Here is a 19,527-nt window from a genome sequence, read left to right on the forward strand (position 1 = left end):
TTTTTTTTTTTAAACCACTGTGCCACCTGGAGCCCCTTTAAAGCACACACTTAACAGTTTTGCAAAGCAAAAGACTTCACTAATTCTATTCATCCCCTAAGACAGCCCTTCTCCCCAAATAATGAGATGGTGACCCAGTGTTAATCTCACTGCAAAATTTTACAGAGAGCAAAAACTTTTTAAATTTACTCTCTGTAAAATTTTATAGAGTAAGTCTCATTAGTTCCCTGTTATGCAGAAATCAGGTGAAACACACCCAGAACAATGGTGTTTTCCCCTCTGTGAAATCTCTAGGCCAAGACCAACACACAGATCCCTTCTCCTACTGCCGTCTTTCCTTCAAGTTCCATCACCACCGGACTCCTCTCTTTCCACAGCTGGGCTGATGCAGACTCATGGGCCTCTACCGTCCCACTTCCCTCTTCCATTCCAGTTTTTATCAGCCAAACTGCTAGTGAAAATGACAGAAGCCAGTACTTGTTGAGTTTAGGTGCTTTACTCTTTTTCAAGCACAAATAACATTTATTTCAATATAAATATACAAGTCTACAAAAATATTTTTTTAAGTACAATAATCTGAGTCACTGTCCAGCAGGACCATGCTTCATTTTTACAGAGATCAGATGCTCCATAAAAATATGTTCTTTTAGCCTAGTTCTAGGACACCTTCAAACACAGTAAAATTCCTTGTTCTACAAACAAATCTTTTAAGAGATTATTTACATATGCCAGTGATTTTGGATACTTCATACCCAGAAATCAAGGCTGTTGAAGTGAGTTAGAATTCCACATCAAGAATACAACTGCTGATATACAAACATTACAATAAATTACCTTATTAGATTTTGAAAAACACATCAGATTTTCTCTGTAAGTTTCTAGCAGATAATAAGTTACCCACGGGAAGAAGAAACAACAAAATAAAACCACCTCAAGTCCACCTCAAGTGTGTCTCTCTTGATTCAAGTGTGAAATGTCCCAGGTCTGAGGTGCACCCACGCCTCACCGCAGCGCGAACTATGCTGGGAGGGATGCGTGCACGTTACTTGGTGTGAGCAGACCTCAGAGTTCCCAGTATTTTGTCCCAGTGTGTGAAGTAAGGCGCGAAGTTGCAGTTAAACTGGGAGTGATGCAGGTCGTGGTGTGCCACGCCCCCAAACCACCCGAAAGGTACCAGTCTGTGCGTGGACCAGGGGAAGTCGTAGCCGGAGTGGTCCTCCACCGACAGCCAGATGTTGACCACGTGGAAAGTCAGGGCGGTGAGAGGGTGGCACTGGAGCAGCAAGACATTCATCATGTCAAAGAAACCCAAGGAAAAGAGCTCCCCGACGCTCATGTACTGCGTGGCCAGCGCGAACGGGGACGAATTCTGATGGTGCATCTTGTGAAAGGTCCGGTATAGCCAGGGCACCTTGTGATGCAACAGATGCCACACGAAGAACTCGGTGTCAAAGAGCAGCAGGCAGAGCACCACGTGGCTCACCAGCTGGGACAGTTCGGGGGCTTCGGCGGGCAGGAGGGCCGGGCTCACAGCCCAGTGCAGCAGCGTCATGGGGAACACGAACACCACGTGCTGGTAGAGCGTCTGCCCCAGGCAGGGCAGCAGCTGCCGCGCAGACGGCGAGAAGTCCGGGTGGATCTTGTAGCGCCGCAGCGTGGGCACCCAGGGGCACAGCACGTCCAGCACCACGAAGGGCAGGCAGAAGCCCACGTAGGTGGTGATGGAGAAGAAGACAGGAAAGAAGGGCGACTGAATGACAGCTTCCCAGGCCCTCAGGCGGTCCCAGAGGGGCTGCAGGAGCAGCTGGCCAGAGCTGCAGAGGACGTGGAGCTCCGAGCGGTTGTGGCTGTTCATGGCGAGGCTGTGTAGAGCGGCGCGGCTGCTCCGGTCCTCAGGCTTTTCTTAGGGCTTTCGACCCGCCCTCCGTGATGTCAGCCGCCGTTTTTCCTCCCTTTCCCGTCTTCGCGGAGCTTGCAAAGATAAATAACCCGACAGAATTGAGCTTAGTTGCTAAAAATACTCAAGTACAGCTGCGTTCAATGGCATTCAGATATGCAATTACGCAATGGCACGTAGTAATTTCTATGCCTATGGGACGTAAAATTTATACACGATACAATGCACAGAGCTTCAGTGCAGAGTTTCTACGAGTTTTGACAACTCAATTTATGGGTTATCACCATCCCTAAACAAGAGAGAATATTTCCATCATCACCAGAAACAGCTCCTTTGCAATCAAGGCAGAAGTACTTGTGTTTTTATACATACATTAAATTGTGTGTTTTAAAAAAGACACAAATGTGGCTCCATTTTTTAAAAAATCTTTAAAAAGCGACATACCTTTCCTATTTCGGATCTTTTCTTTCTGCTGGCGCGCTCTATTGATCTAACTAGCAGCGATCCGCAAACTAACCTTTCTTAGACGGAACCGCGCAGGTCGATGGCCGCGAGCCGTGGTGATCGGCGCAGAAAATCAGCCGGGAAGGTAGCGGGTCGGGAACCTCCTCCAGTTCCCGTATCTTTCCCGGGCGGGCTCGCGAAAAGCTCCAGACCCTACCGCACGCAGACTTCCTCGAAGGAGCCCCCCCACCCCTACCCCCACCCAAAACCCGGCCGGAGGGTCGTCCCTTCGCGGTGCGCCCGAGTCACCCAAAGCAGACACGGGAACCGGGAGGCACTGCGGCGAGAGATAGGACAGCGACTTTTAGCCTTCGCGTTACCGGGAAAAAAAAAAAAAAAAAAAAAGTCAAGGGCTGGATTTAACGTCCAGAGCCTGCCGATCCAAATCTGGCTAAAAGCCGCTGCATCTCATTTGGGATGAAAGCAGTGCAATCAGTAAACCACCCACTTTGAGGGGGAAACGGGAATATTTTTGCGTTCCCTGAAGCCTACGGGGAGGCTGTTGATTGAACAGATGATGTCGCGCCCTCCTAGCCCTTCCCTTTGCTGGCTCCGCGACCCCAACTTGCCCCACGTCCTTGACCCCGCCATCCCCCAAACCATCCCTGGTGCTGCGAGCCCAACGGCGAGGTCACCCCCCACCTCTGCGTTTCTCCGCCATCAGCCGTGGTCAACTGGCCACGACTGAGCCTGAGAAAGTCGCTATTAGGAGAGCTCAGATGGGTCATGGCTGGGCCGGGAAGGGGTGGGGTGTGTGTGACCCCAGGCCTTGCAAGAAAAGCAACCTCCGCGTTTGACCCGGGGGCCTGACGAAAGAGACGTCTAGAGGGTAGAAGTTTGGGATGGAAACTGAAGCCAGGGGTCACTCCTAATCCTAGCTTTGCTCATTCTTGTGTCTATGAGGTTGGGACCAGCACCTCACTCCAGGAAGTTCTGCTTTATCTTAGCCCCCCTATCCAAAGGGAAATAACAATCATACCCATCTTCTGAGGCTACTGCAAGCATTAAGTGAGAAAATAGTAATAATGATATTGTTAAAAGTTACCCTGTAATGTCTGCTAGACATTAAATGAGAAAATAATAATATTGTTAAAGTTACCCTGTAATGTCTGCTAGACATTAAATGAGAAAATAGTAATACTATTGTTAAAGTTACCATGTACTGTATGCTAGACATTAGCTAAGTGTTTTACTTGAAGTGATTAAATGCAGTCCTTGGAAGAGCTGGGTTTGCCAGCTGCCAAAATTATTTTTGCCATAATCTTAACAGAAATGAAAATACAGTGCCTGGAGCCCAGTTACAGAATGAAACACCTATTATTTTAAATGCGTACTCCACATTTTACCTAAGGAGTAATTGAGGAAGCTTGTAATTAAAATCAAAGTCATATAACAAGAAATAAAAGATATAAAGCCATATGTTATACTACAAGGAAATAATAAGTACAACAAAAATACAGACCAATATATTGGCCTAGAAATGAATGATATATAATAGTTCGAATCATAACATATAATAATATATCAATATGTAAGTCTCAGACTTACAAATGAATTCTGCTCAGAAGCGAAGTATCACTCACATTTGCCATCTACAGAAATTAAGTCACCCTTCAACTTTCCGTTCAGCACATGCTGTCCTTTTCTCATGGTTTCAGCTTTATGCTGGAGTGCTTTGGACTCTCACAGAGTGGGTGGCTTAATTTGGACTTCACTGTTAGATTGCTATCAGGACTGCCTCCTTTGAGCCCCCAGCCTCGACCAACCCGTTCTTTTCCTTACTCGGTTTTTCTGTCCCTCTATCCCTAAACCTGTTAGAATATGCTTTGTAAAATGCTGAGCAGCAAGACCTGGAAGCCACAGCTTCAGCCTGCTTGGCCCAGGCTCTCTCCTCTAACTTGCAGCACCTTGAAGAACAGCTACCAGCTTCTCTGTCTTTCCAGCCCAAAAAGCGGCCCAAGTCCTCCTATATACAAATGTAGTTGTCTCGGGGAAAGCAGTCAGTTCTCAATTGACTCAAATAAAATTGAGCCCTATTTACTCTTGCTGCTAAGTTGCTGCTAAGTCGCTTCAGTCGTGTCCGACTGTGCGATCCCAGAGACGGCAGCCCACCAGGCTTCTCCATCCCTGGGATTCTCCAGGCAAGAACACTGGAGTGAGTTGCCATTTCCTTCTCCAATGCATGAAAGTGAAAAGGGAAAGTGAAGTCGCTCAGTCGTGTCCGACTCATAGCAACCTCATGGACTGCAGCCTACCAGGCTCCTCCGCCCATGGGATTTTCCAGGCAAGAGTACTGGAGTGGGTTGCCATTGCAGTGCCATTTCCTAAATTGGCATGTACCTTTCCTAAACATGTACCTTTAAACACTTCAAATTTACACAAAATGTTAATTACCTGCTAGATGAATAAGTCTTTTTAGGGCACAGAGTCCCTCTCCTAGGATGTTTTTTCCACGATGTCAAGCATTATACCTTGCACGTAATGAGGTTCAAAAGATATTTGTGGGCTCAATGCTCATTTTAGAATGTATTGGCTTTAAGGAATAAAGCCAATACATTAAAAAGGAATTATTTTTTTCCGGGGCACTTGTTGACGTCATTTAGGTCTACTTACTTACTGGGATGGGTTTCCATGGAAAGAAGTATTTCCTGATGTCTGATGGTATTAAGATTTTGGCCACATTACTTCTTCTGCTTCTGTAGTTAGTTTTGATTTCCTGTGTATTTTTATCTTGGCGTGGTCTTTCTGACAGCATTGGAGGATAGGAATTCTTTCTTCCCTAGCTATCCTAGAGATCAAATCACTTTGCTGAGCATACACCCACTAGGTGTATACATATTTAACACAATCGTAAAGCTGTTTGGTACCAACTCACCACAAGACTGTGTAAAGCACCATCTCACAGAAAATATAGAACATGTAATTGGAAAAACCTTTTCCCAATGACAGTTTCTTTTTATGAGTCACCTTTATGATTTTTTTTCTTTCCAAAATTAGGTAAGACTGTCTTGGCAACTATGCAACTGAAATGATTATTCTTAGATATCAGAGATGAGACATGTTGTAACATCTTATAGCCATAATCCATAAAATTTATAGAAGGGGAAGATAAAGATCAAAATCTAACCCCTCATTGTGGAGAAGGCAATGGCAACCCACTCCAGTACTCCTGCCTGGAAAATCCCATGGACGGAGGAGCTGGTAGGCTGCAGTCCATGGGGTCGCTAAGAGTCGGACACAACTGAGTGACTTCACTTTCATGCATTGGAGAAGGAAATGGCAACTCACTCCAGTGTTCTTGCCTGGAGAATCCCAGGGACGGCAGAGCCTGGTGGGCTGCTGTTTACGGGGTCGCACAGAGTCAGGCACGATTGAAGTGACTTAGCAGCAGCAGCAGCAGCAGCATTTAAAAATGAAGACTCAGTCTCAGAAAAGTCAAGACTAGCTAGGGTTTAATAGGAGGTTACAGCCAAACTGAGAGCAGAACCGCATCAGTGTCAATTTCAAGACTGACACCTCTACAGGAGGAGTTCAGTTTTGGAGTGGGACATGGAAGATGCATTTAGAGGGCATTTTACAAAAGACTCCATAAACCAAACAGTTTAATTACCAGCACCCAAACAGTCGGGTATGCTGATGATGGACATGGCCCGGGGGAGGGAAGCAGTGTTAACTCCCCCAAGAGATTCCTTGATGCCCTATTTGACATAGATGCTAATGCGTATTTAGTTTAAACACTTTATATTTCAATCCATCTGTGTCATGTGTAAATGAGTGCTTCTACTGAGATTGTTGGAATTCTCATCGACCTGCTTGAAATATAAAAGCATATAAAACCATCTCCTTTCCATCAAATGGGTTGTTGTAAAGATCAAAGTCTTATGCTGCTGCTGCTAAGTCGCTTCAGTCATGTCCGACTCTATGCGACCCCATAGACGGTCTCCCACCAGGGTCCCCCATCCCTGGGATTCTCCAGGCAAGAACACTGCAGTGGGTTGCCATTTCCTCCTCTAATGCATGAAACTGAAAAGTGAAAGTGAAGTCGCCCAGTCGAGCCCAACTCTTGGCGCCCCCATGGACTGCAGCCTACCAGGCTCCTCCATCCATGGGATTTTCCAGGCAAGAGTACTGGAGTGGGGTGCCATTGCCTTATGAGAAGGCTTCAAAACCCAGGAAGGCACAGCGTAAAAATACACAGTATTTGTTGTCATACTATTAAAACAAGTTGAGAGAGAAAGACTTTTACTTGCTTAGTTTGAAACAGACCTTGAAACTTGCACAGTACAATAAATACTCAAGAAATACTCTTGAATGAATCACTAACAAACTTTTTAAAAATCAGTATTATTATAGCCTGATATCTTCCAGGGGTCACATTTTGAAAATCTCTCCATATATTAAAAAAAAATGAGTTACAATTATAGGGTATTTTAAATGTTTACATTTAACAGGTCAACACCTTTCATACCCACAAACACAAAATAATCATTGCTTGAAGATAATGTCAACAGTCTTATTAAGTGTGAAGCCTCCATTCAAACCTTCCCCACTTCCCCCCTCCTGTCTGAGTCTCTGACCACTCTTAATTATTAGGCAAGTTTTCATTTTTATGTCCCATTTGGGCCTCAGTTATTCTTTGAGAACATTTTTCATATATTATGCATTAGGCAAGAATTAGTTGTAATCTTGGATAGAAATGGTTGGTCTGACCAGTCAAATTAACAACTGGCTCCTAAATCCGCAAAGTTCTCCGTCTAGTGCAGAAAAGGTGAGGAAGCACAGCCAAGAGTGCCCCCTTATGGCGAATGAAAAAAAAATGACTTCATTCTCAACTGTGACTTCATGCGTATGCTCATGGGCTTTGCCCAAGCACACACAAGATCGTGGAGTTCCAAGCTGACAGAATATGAACTCGTCTTCTCCTTGCCCTAGAGGTCTCTGGAGATCTTTGTGTTCTGTTCAAAAGAATATGTATCAAACACAGTGGAAAACAACAGAGCCAGAATTCCTCCCAACCTATTACAGGACTTCTCAAGGCACAAAGTCCAACCTTGTTCTGTACTCTCAGCCAACGGTGAAACAAAGCTACCTGAATACAGTGGGGCTGTAAGGATATAAGAGCCTACACGAGCACATCAGGAGGAAGAGGCCGACAACAAAGGCAAAGGCACCGTGGCCCCCAACCTTTCTGGCACTGGGGACTGGTTTTATGGAAGATCATTTTTTCCATAGACTGGGGGTGGGGGTGGGGGGGGTGGTTTTGGGATGATTCAAACACCTTTCATTTATTGTGCATTTTATTTCTAGTATTATTACATTGTGATATATAATAAAATATACAACTCTCCATAACACAGAATCAGTGGGAGCCCTGAACTTGTTTTCCTGCAATTAGACAGTCCAGTCTGGGGGTGATGGGAGATAGTGGCAGCCGCCCCCTCCAGCATTAGCATCACCGCCTCGGCTCCACCTCAGATCAGCAGCGGACATCAGATTCTCATAAGGAGTGACGCAACCTAGATCGCTCGCCTGCACAGTTCATAGTCCCCCTTGGAGCTTTGACAGGAGGCGGAGCTCAGCCAGTAATGCAAGTGGTGGGAAACAGCTATAATTACAGATGAGGCTTCGGCTCCCTCACCGATGCTCACCTCTGCTGTGTGGCCAGGTTCCTAACAGGCCATAGTTGGTACTGGTCTGTGGCCTGGGGGGTTAGCGACCCTGGTGTAACTCAGCTGTAGTAAGAACCACGGGGCAACATCTCCACTTCTGGCTTGGCCCACGTACTGATGAAAAATCCCCAAAGAAAACTTTGGCAAGGTAAAGAGCAAAACGATAAAAGGTGGACTCTATAGAACTTAGGCCCTGTTCATTCACTCCCAGATTCTAGGGAGTGGAAGATTTACTCCCTACAAGTTCACCGGGGCATCTGAGGGAGACTCCATGATAGCAACCAAAGGAGGGAAACCAAGTCACCTAAAACCCAGAAGCCATCCTCTGGCCAGCTCTCTCTCACTACTGGTGGGAAACAACAAAAATAGTCATGCTATTTCTGGCCCGATACTTAAGGATCTTGTACCTACCTTGGTCAAAGAAGTGTTCTTTCCTTAGGGGAACATAAGGCCGGCAGGAAGAGTGTCATCCCCCCAGGGTCAGCTATCCTTCACGTCTAGCACAGTTTTACTCTTTTCTGTACAATGTTACTTTAGTTGCCATGAAAAATCAGATCCCACTTCAGACTCTCCCAGGCATTACTTGTGCCTCTAATTTCATTCAGCTCAATGACAAAGTCTGCCATTTTTCACACATTCTGTCATCCATATATACTTATTGACTCACTAATATTCCAGGCTTTGTGTTAGATTCTAGGTATGCAAAGGTGAGTAAGATAGATCTTAAAGCTCACATAGTGGGAGAGATCACATTAGACCCCCAAATCTATGTTTTGGGAGCCCTGTGACATTGCCTCTGCTAACTTCGGTTGCTTCATTTGTTTAAGGAGAGAGGTTGATGGACAGAGCTTGAATCTGGGGTCCCGTCTGCAGCCACTACCTGCAGACAGGGTTAATCAGGGTTTAGTCTCCACTCACAGCCTCGCTCAGCAGACCCTGAGGATTCCCAAACCATCCCCCCGCTCCTTAGATTTAAGACCACTCTTCTCCCTATGGGAGAGGACCAAAGGTTCACGGGCAGTATCAATGAGGTTTACAAGGAGTAAGGAGGAGCGGGGGGAAAGACAAGAAAGAAATCATAAGTCCTGCTGAAAGAAGGAAGTCCAGAATGACTATTAAATAAAGGCGGACTCACACCCACACACAATGCTTCAGGCCTGGGAGGCTGAGTTTTATTGACAAGTTTAAATAAGATCACTTGAATGTTATAAAGCAGTCTTATGTTGTCTGCACAGGTTAACCAACACCAAGTATTGTTTATTATCGCAAAGCAGCTCTATCAGAAAACCAGAGCAATTGTCACTGTTCATCCGACAGCACTGTAAGGAAACAGGGCTGCAAGAAAAGCAGGTGAATGTGGGTGTCCTGACATAGGGATACAAATCAGGAGTATTAAAGATCTGAACACATACAAAAGGAAACAAACAAACAATCCATCCCTGAGCTTTGATCTGAAAACCACCAAGTTCACATTCACATTTCTTTTGTGTGAAAATGAAGTAGGGCACTCCACCTGAGTGGCATCAGGGCTTCTGCTCTACACATGCCATCGCCAGGCTCCAGCAGCTAGGGAAGTGAACCCTGCAATTTCAGGAAAAATAGTGCTATCGTGTCTTCACAGGACGTTTCTTCTGAAACAAGTGGATTTATGGCCTGTCACACAAATGAAGAGTTCACGCATATCAGTGGTTGACTCTATCAATCAGTCAAGTTACTTCAAGTATAGTGGTGGTTGTTGTTGATGAATGTGTTTTTTTTTATGAATGTCATTTCTTTTTGAAGCCTCCAGAAAATTATTTCCCTTAGTCTGAGCAATTTAAATATTGAGCTCTCACAATTAGGCTTAATAAAATTCATCATAGGATCATTATAACCAGCACTGCTGAGGTGTCACTGAAGTTGATTTTGTACCTACTACATGAGAACATGAGGAGGTGTCACTTAGATCTCTAAATACAAGGCCATTCGACTGAGAGCCCTTTAAGGCAAGCAGGTCAGAACTGGGTACTTATATACTGAGCTTCTTTCAAGTCTGTGTCAGAATATTTACTGATGAACAAGGCATCTTGTTCATCATGTGTCAACGTGTCCTGTGTTGAGAGTAAAAAGGCAATATAGTATATTCTAAGTAGTAAGGATAAATGGAACGGTCATGATCATTTATGAATCAGTGTCATTTTAAAGACTGGTTGAGGTACCAGCTTTGTATTCGGCCATGATTAAATGAAAAAAGCAAAAGCATTTCTGATCCTAACTGGAGAGAATCAGGCATCTTCAACAGCATAATTTCCTTGGTGATAAAAATATAAAAGGCCTGGGAAAGGAAAACGATTATTTCAGAGAAATTAGGCAAACACATTCAGCACGACTTGACAGTAAATGGCTCCAGTCTGCCGTTCACTGGTACTTCCTCATCAGCTTTATAATCTCATTACAGAGCCTCCACGGGGCGTCCAAGCCCCAGATGAAGTCCAGATGCTCCCACTCAGGAATGCGCTGGTGGTACACCAGGTTGGAAATTTGCATCTGCAGGAGGGCGACGTCCTTGTCGTCCGCGAGCCAGTCCCGACCTCCGCTCCAGACAGCAGTCGGCACCAGCATGTCCCGCACATTGTAAACGGGAGGGGAACTCTGTTAATGAAAACCCACAGGCAGCTCTGTCTCTGTCGTTTTCATCGACAAAAATGCAATGCCCTGAAACCACCGCCTAGAAAATCTGATCCAAGAATGAAGGACGACATTTTGAAACCTGCTCTCAGGTTACTTTTTAACTGGCGACTGCCAGAACAAAAAAGACGACTAACCCAGAAGAAAAGACCACCATCATGACTGCTGGCTAGCGAACTGTTACCCTGTGCTGGGAACATCCCTGACAGGAAGGCATCATTCTCCCAGGTGGTTGATGCCAAGCTGCAAAATCAAACCAAGTGGCTGGGAAGGGGTTTTGAAGTCATACCCCAAACCTCTCCTCCCTCTGGGGTGTGCCACAGTCATAGAAATTCTCTAAGTCTCAGTTTCTCCCACTTTAATAATAATAATGACATCTATGTCACACAGATATTCTGAGAATTAAGTAAGGAAAACATGGGCATAGGGCCTCACACTTTAGACTCCTTAGCACTCAGAAAAAGGTCAATTTATTTATATATGGAAGAAAAGGTTTAGGCAATGTAATTTGGCCAAATACCCCCACCACCACCAGCCACCAGCTAACAGTCCTAGATTTGTCTGACTCTAATATCTGTGCCTGATCACTATCTATGACATATGAGAAAGAGTTGCACATACAGGGCCAGAGAAAGGACAATGTCCAAAGAATGAACCAGGAAGCTTAGGCTGTTCTAGAATTGACTAGGGCAAAACAAAGGCTACCTAGTCAACCCTCCTGGACATTTCCCCAGCACCTGAGCCCAGCCAGAATTCTCATAACTCAGGCTGGCTTCTTTGATGAGTTTTCAGGGCCCGTTTAAATTCTAAAAACTTTGAAGACTTTACCTGGTTGTAATGAAAATAATTCTTGGCAATGCTTCCCCAGTCAAAGGCTTGAAACTTGTGCAATTTAACAACCTAGATAGAAGATAATTGGGGGCGGGCGAGAGTTATCTAACACAGAAATTTGATTTAACATCACAGGTTGCAAGAGTTAGCCACCTCCCCAGATACCAAATTTATTAGTTCAGTTCAGTGGCTCAGTCGTGTCTGACTCTGTGACCCCATGGACTGCAGCATGCCAGGCTTCCCTGTAAATCACCAACTCCCAAGTTTATACTGAAACCCAGGTTCACTCTTCATTTCCAAACTGATTTAAAATAAAATGGCATTATTTTTCTCTCCATTCCTAAATGACTCAATTTCACACTGTATGATTAGAAAGTAGCTATTACATGACAGAATAAAGCAGCTACACCTGTGTGCTATGAACGATACTGGATCAACAGTGCATCCACTGGATAAACTTTATGATGACGTTCTTACTGAAATTTGAATTGTAAACTTTTCTAAAGAGTTAACTATCTTACTTGGTAAAGGAATACATATTACAAATAATATATAGATTAATATACATTTATACATGATTAATGTATATTTATATGGGTAATCGGAGAAGGCAATGGCACCCCACTCCAGTACTCTTGCCCGGAAAATCCCATGGATGGAGGAGCCTGGTAGGCTGCAGTCCATGGGGTCACTAAGAGTCGGACACAACTGAGTGACTTCACTTTCACTTTTCACTTTCATGCATTGGAGAAGGAAATGGCAACCCACTCCAGTGTTCTTGCCTGGAGAATCCCAGGGACGGCGGAGCCTGGTGGGCTGCCATCTATGGGGTCGCACAGAGTCGGACAGGACTGAAACGACTTAGCAGTATATGGGTAAATATATTTATATTAGTATGTAAATATATTAATTGTATTAGCAAGCGTATATAGCCTAATATTAACACTATATACTTATATTAATATATGTTAATATATTTATATATAATTATAATCTCCATCATATTTCCTATATCCATTCTATTTGATTAGTCATATTACTTAACATTTTAATAATTTTATTTAATATTTTTCTTGAGTACCAGTACCAGTATAATCACCAAACTGTACTGCACACCAGAACATTTCTAACCACTTGAGGATACTGGAGCCATGAAATGATGTTGTATATGAAATTTAAATGTATGCTTATTTTGAATAGCATGATATGAAAATATTAATAAAAAGTCACTTATTCATAAATTTTGAAATAATGCTAATTCATACCTCCTCTATATCCCCCAATTAAAAATATGTGGAGAAACAAATTCAAAATGGGTGAACTGAATGAATTGAAAACTGTTCATGTTTTGGCCAGAGAGGGTGGTGCCTAGTAAATGGAAAAAATCTAGACATTTTTGCCAAACTGCTTTTGATTTATGAGAATACTGGAGTGGGTAGCCATTCCCTTCTGCAGGGTATCTTCCTGACCCAGGAATTGAACCTGGGTCTCTTGCATTACAGGCAGGTTCTTCACCGTCTGAGCCACCAGGGAAACCCCAGGAGAAGTTTTTAGCTCTTATCAACTGCATAAAATTCTACTGTTTCACGCAACAGAAAACAATGTGAGATGAGGTACTACAGGGGAAATATTTAGCATCTGCTTTCGTCATCACAAATGACAGATATTAATATCCGAAGCACATTTAACAAGCAGAATAAGCTATGAATTTATAGCACCTGTTCGTGCATCTGTTCCCCAACTCTAATCGTCAGCGAAAATATATGACTGCACGTTGTTCAGCCCCTGGAGACAGACATCAGTTTGTCCCTTTCTCACATATGTCTTGAAAGGGCATTTCAGAGGATGGGAAATGTAAAGATTATTTATAGTAACAAAAATCTGTTAATAAGCTAACATTCAATGACAGATACTTAGTTAAATATACCATATTACAATATACACACAGTATGCCACTGTTGTGAATATATATATAATAAAATAGAAAGAGAAAACTGTTTATAAACAATATTAAGTGGAGAAAAGTCAGAAAATAAAATTGAACATGCACTATGGTTATACTTAGGGTCAACCTTTCTAAAGTACCATACATATCTATAAGTCTTAAAGATATACTTATCCTCTGATCATTAATTCTACTAAGACCATATCCTAAGAAACTCATCTCCCTAAGGTAAGAACAGATCTCTAATTCAAGAATACTTATCCTAGGATGTTTTACTGCCCAAAAAACACTATCATTGTAATAATAAAAATAATAATAAATTCAAGCAATAAAAAGCTGTTCTCAGTTACAAATATTTCTAAGTGTAATTACTGACCTGTAAAAGTATTTTTGACTATGGCACAGACTGTTGTTTGTCCCCCAGGACCCATTCTTGCCTTCTTCCTTTCAGTAATAAAATATCTAGGATTTTTGCTAAGCACCTAGCTGCCAGAGAAGGAACAATATCCCTCGTGGGCTTCCTTCCTGTGGGCTGAAACTGCCATGAACATGACCCAGTTTCAACCAGACAGAAGAGGCCGGTGCCCCGGAGATGGTGAGCTACACTGCAGGGGGCACTGGGTCCCTGCAGGACTTCCTGGAGCAGTCATTCCCCCGACTCCACAATCACGTGCCACTGATGTCTGGACTGGACTCTGAGGAAGAAAACTCTCTAGACGCTGTATTTTAGAGTCTCCGATACAGCAACTTAGCCTGTACCTAAGAAATACAATGCTACTTAATTCAATAAAAATAAAATAATTTAAAAGTGCACATAGCATAATTCTTCTTTTGTAATGGAAACAACTATACCAAAAAATTATCAAATTACACTGAAAGAGTTCAGGACATGCCAACTCAAAACATGCTGCTTTGGCATAACGATCATTTGGCGTTAAAGACGCTTGAGAAAGAGCAGATGCGCGGAGGACACTGACCTTCCCTTTTCTTTCTAAAAGGAGACAACAAAACTTGCATGTGAAAGAAGCCCTCCCTATATTAGGGGGAAGAAGCACGCACAACACCAGAGCCTGAGAGAGGAGGCTGTGGGAATCTGTACAAACAGACCTTGTAAAAATAACTCCCATATCCTGTAAGCCTCCTCAGGTATTTTTTTCCACAACTGCTACTCTTTGTTCAACCTAGTATATTAGCATTTCAGCAGAGTTACTTCTTTGGGTCTTCATTTTTCTTGTGAGGGCTCCCATGAACACAGAAAAAAATCCATATGCTTTACTGCTGTTAATCTGTCCCACAGCAGTCCCAGGCAGAAACCCTAAGAGGGTAAAGGGAAAATTATACCTCCCCTATCACTTCATGGGAAATAGATGGGGAAACAGTGGAAACAGTGTCAGACTTTTTTTTTTTTGCAGGGGGGGGGCTCCAAAATCACTGCAGATGGTGATTGCAGCCATGAAATTAAAAGATGCTTACTCCTTGGAAGGAAAGTTATGACCAACCTACATAGCATATTCAAAAGCAGAGACATTACTTTGTCAACAAAGGTCTGTCTAGTCAAGGCTATGGTTTTTCCAGTGGTCATGTATGGATGTAAGAGTTGGACTGTGAAGAAGGCTGAGCGCCGAAGAATGGATGCTTTTGAACTGTGGTGTTGGAGAAGACTCTTGAGAGTCCCTTGGACTGCAAGGAGATCCAACCAGTCCATTCTGAAGGAGATCAGCCCTGGGATTTCTTTGGAAGGAATGATGCTGAAGCTGAAACTCCAGTACTTTGGCCACCTCATGTGAAGAGTTGACTCCTTGGAAAAGACTCTGATGCTGGGAGGGATTAGGGGCAGGAGGAGAAAAGGACAACAGAGGATGAGATGGCTGGATGGCATCACTGACTCGATGGACGTGAGTCTGAGTGAACTCTGGGAGTTGGTGATGGACAGGGAGGCCTGGCGTGCTGTGACTCATGGGGTCGCAAAGAGTCAGACACGACTGAGCGACTGAACTGAACTGAATAATACCCAAATATTAGTAGTAGTTATCATTGGTGGTAGACAAACAGGTGATATATTTTCTTCTTTGTACTCACATATTTTTGAAATTTTCGTAATGAACAATATATGTAATAAAAAAGTACTAAATGTCTCTTACAGTGTTTTGAAAAGCCTAACTAATGTATATTTCTTAAGCAGCAGGTTTCAAACAATAGAGAACATCAGATCTTACAAGGTACTTATTAAAAAGCGGATCCCAGGGCCATACCCTCAGGAATTCTGATTCCCAACAAGTCTTGGATAGATCCAAGTTATCTTAGGGTGCCCTAAGTAATTCTGAGCCAGGGTGGCTCAGATGGTAAAGAATCTGCCTGCAATGCAAGAGACCTGGGTTCAATCCCTGGGTCAGAAAGATCCCTTGGAGAAGGGAAAGGCTACCCACTCCAGTATTCTGGCCTGGATAATGCCATGGACAGAGGAGCCCGGTGGGCTATAGCCTATTGGGTCCCAAAGAGTTGGACTGCTCAGCAACTAATACACACACAAGTAATTCTGAACAGCACTGAAAATATACGTTAGGACCTGCCTTCTTCAAATAGGAGCAAGGACCTGGGCTCTGGGCACAGCCACCAAGGAGATGAGAGATTCTGGAAGAAATCTGAAACACGTGAGGCTTATACAAGAGGGAAAGATTTTAAGCTAAATTTAAAAATCCAGGAAAGAACTATGTTTAGAATTACTGAGAAGCAAATACTAATTACTTAAACAAAAGATTCATTTCAAAAGGTACTATGAATACAATGGCCTTTAAGGGCCAAACAAGGCAATTATCTTCTTGACAAAAGGATGACACAGGCAGCAGAAGAGCAAAAGGGTAGGGCTACCTTCTGCAGGGAATCTGGACTTCAGAAAGACTCCTGGGGCACATTCCAATGCACCTAGGACCTGAAACCACGTGGTCACCCCCCAGCCTGAGAGTGCTGCTCGTATCCACAGCCAGCAGCTTCTGACTCCCACCAGCTGTTTGAGAAAAGGGCTAGACCAGAGCAGGAGCCTGGCTTACGGCCCATCCAAGAGCTCCAGGCAAACCCAGAGGACAGGGGAGGCGTGCAGCATGAAAGGACGAAGGAATGCCGCCAAGGGGGGGGGGGGGGGGGGGGCGGGGGGAACAGGGGAATCTGACAGCCTTGGCCGCCACACTCCCAGGGACTCTGAGAAGCCAGGGCTGGGGGTCACCTGTGCTGTGCTAAGGCACAAGGGTACAGTGCCTGGACGGCTCAGCATATGCTTTGAGTTCAGCTCAGTCATCCTCTGCACAAGGGAGCACTGACCTCTGAGATGACAGAAACTGGACCTTCCGGAACAACGTCCATTAGGGTTGAGGGTAAAAATGCTCATGCAGATCAGCATACGCTGATGGCAGGGTATACAAAGAAAACCACCGACTAAACAGACATGTGGTTGAGGAGAAAAGCAGGGGCCTGAATGGATACTTAGCAGTGAACATTTGATGACTTTTGAAGGTTTGAGGACATTACTTCGGAGGTAAGTGTGTCCTCTTCCGCCTGTCACGAGCTCCCTGCCTTGCAGATGCCTCTCTTCTAAGCCAGGCTCTGACACTGAGTCACTGAAGCTTGGCACTGGGCCTCACAGTCACCATGGCGCTAAAAGCTTCACACCCCATCCTGCCTGGTTCGTAGGGACAAGCCTAGGGGGACCACGGCACTCCCAACAGCCAGGGTTCCTGGGACAGGAACGTGCCAGTAATGTCCTGAAGCAATGGGTCCCAAATCCTGTTGAATAGTAGAATCTAATGGGCAGAATTTTTAATCAATATTTAAATTCTCACCACTCGGTACCAAAAGCAGTCCATCCTAAAGGAAATCAACCCTGAATACTCATTGGAAGGACTGATGCTCAAGCTGAAACTCCAATACTTTGGCTCCAGGAGTGGGTGTTAACAGGGGCCTCTGGGGGTGAGAGATATGTTTATTGTCTTGACTGTGGTGATATATCTGTAGGCATATATGGCAAAACAGACTACACCGTACACTTTAAATACTGTATGTCACTTATACCTCAATAAAGTTGTTCTTAAAAAACAAAAGTTTAAGCTCTCCAGTCCGAAAGAATTGGAATCTCTAGGGATGGGACACAGGAGTCTTTGTGTTTTAAAGTATTGTTGTTGCTGTTCCATCAGTAAGTCAGGTCCAACTCTTTGCAACTGCATGGAGAGCAGCATGTCAGGTTTCCCTGTCCTTCACTATCTCTCGGACTTTGTTCAAGCTCAAGTCCACTGAATTGGTGATGCCATCCAACCATTTTATCCTCTGTTGGCCACTTCTCCTCCGGCCCTCAATCCTTCCCAGCATCAGGGTCTTTTTCAATGAACTGGCCCTTCACATGAGATGGCCAAAGTATTGGAGCTTCAGCATTAGTCCTTCCAATGAATATTCAGGGTTGATTTTCTTTATGATTGAGTGGCTTGATCTTCTCACTGTCCAAGGGGCTTATAGAGTCTTCTCCAGCACCACAGTTCAAAGCATCAATTCTTTGGCAGTCAGCCTTCTTTATGATCCAACTCTCACATCTGTACACGATTACTGGAAAAATCATAGCTTTGACTAGATGGACCATTGTTAGCAAAGTGATATCTCTGCTTTTTAATATGCTGTCTAGGTTAGTCATAGCTTTTTTTCTAAGGAGCAAGCATCTCTTAATTTTGCAGCTGTAGTCACCATCCACAGTGACTCTGGAGCCCAAGAAAATAAAATCTGCCACTGTTTCCATTTTTTCCCTATCTGTTTGCCATGAAGTGATGGGACTGGATGCCAGGATCTTAATTTTTTGAAAGTTGAGTTTCAAGCCGGCTTTTTCACTCTCTTCTTTCACCTTCATCAAGTGGCTCTTTAGTTCCTTCTTCACTTTCTGCCGTTAGATTGGTATCATCTGCATATCTGAGGTTGTTGATATTTCTCCCAGCAATCTTGATTTCAGCTTGTGATTCATCCAACCTGGCATTTCGCATGATGTACTCTGCATATACGTTAAATAAGCAGGGTGACAATATACAGCCTTATCGTACTCCTTTCCCAATTTGGAACCAGTCTGTTGTTCCATGTCCGATTCTAACTGTTGCTTCTTGACCTGTGTACAGGTTTCTCAGGAGGCAGTTAAGGTGGTCTGGTGTTCCCATCTCTTGAAGAATTTTCCACAGTTTATTGTGATTCACATAGTCACACAGTGTACAGTCACTAGTGCAGTCAATGAAGTAGAAGTAGATGCTTTTCTGGAATTCCCTTCCTTTTTTATGATCCAGGGGATGCTAGCTATTTGATCTCTGGTTCTTCTGCCTTTTCTAAATCCAGCTTGTACATCTGGAAGTTCTTGGTTCATGTACTAATGAAGCCTAGCTTGAAGAATTCTGAGCATTACCTTGCTAGGATGTGACATGAGTGCAAGTCCAAAAGCCTGGATTGTAGTTAATCCAGTGTGCAAGTGTGGTCAGTCGTGTCCGACTCTTGGCAACCCCATGCACTGTGGCCTGCCAGGCTCCTCTGTCCCTGGCATTCTCCAGGCAAGAATACTGCAGTGGGTTGCCATTCATTTCTCCAGGGGATCTTCTCAACCCAGGGATCGAACCCGGGTCTCCCACATTGGCAGGTGGATTCTTTACCACTGAGCCACCTGGTAAACCTAAACCCAGCTAATCCACTAGCGCTATGACAAACCTACTCCCCCTTACTTTTTAAAAACAGTATTTTATTTAAAAGTGTATTTTTAAAGGCAACTCACATGATTCTGATGCAGGCAGTGACTGCCAGATGTTTGGAAACTGCTATCCAAGACACCCCCTGCATCTTGGTTTGGTATTTAAATGGTGAGTTATTTCATATTTCAAAAGAATCTGGGGGGGGGTGGAATTGTATAATTGTACATGGGGGAAAAAACACGCCCCAACGTAGAAATAAGTCCTTGACATATTGTCAGGTGGGAAAAAAAAAATCAAGCTGTAAGAGTAAGAAGAAAA

At 43.9% G+C, this 19,527-nt stretch overlaps 2 protein-coding genes across 2 annotated transcripts in view; both read right to left on the reverse strand.

Annotated features, from left to right (window-relative positions):
* Positions 1 to 570: 570 nt before the first annotated feature.
* Positions 571 to 1,885, reverse strand: CH25H (cholesterol 25-hydroxylase). The gene has a single exon (XM_068961671.1). It carries the CDS (start codon positions 1,853 to 1,855, stop codon positions 1,043 to 1,045), a length of 813 nt encoding a protein of 270 aa, XP_068817772.1. The 5' UTR covers positions 1,856 to 1,885; the 3' UTR covers positions 571 to 1,042.
* Positions 1,886 to 9,239: 7,354 nt separating this feature from the next.
* LIPA (lipase A, lysosomal acid type) overlaps positions 9,240 to 19,527 on the reverse strand; it is a 43,142-nt gene continuing 32,854 nt past the window's right edge. Inside the window, exons 9-10 of the mRNA XM_068961760.1 lie at positions 11,566 to 11,637; positions 9,240 to 10,701 (exon numbers count right to left, since the gene is read on the reverse strand). Of these exons, the coding sequence (XP_068817861.1) occupies positions 10,468 to 10,701; positions 11,566 to 11,637 (306 nt within the window). The 3' untranslated portion in view covers positions 9,240 to 10,467. The remainder of the gene's footprint in view (positions 10,702 to 11,565; positions 11,638 to 19,527) is intronic.

Source organism: Capricornis sumatraensis, chromosome 23 (assembly GCF_032405125.1).
Source record: "Capricornis sumatraensis isolate serow.1 chromosome 23, serow.2, whole genome shotgun sequence".
NCBI lineage: Eukaryota > Metazoa > Chordata > Mammalia > Artiodactyla > Bovidae > Capricornis > Capricornis sumatraensis.

Coding starts and splice junctions, on each gene's coding strand:
- CH25H (XM_068961671.1), bottom strand. CDS start 1,855: ATGAACAGCCACAACCGCTCGGAGCTCCACGTCCTCTGCAGCTCTGGC.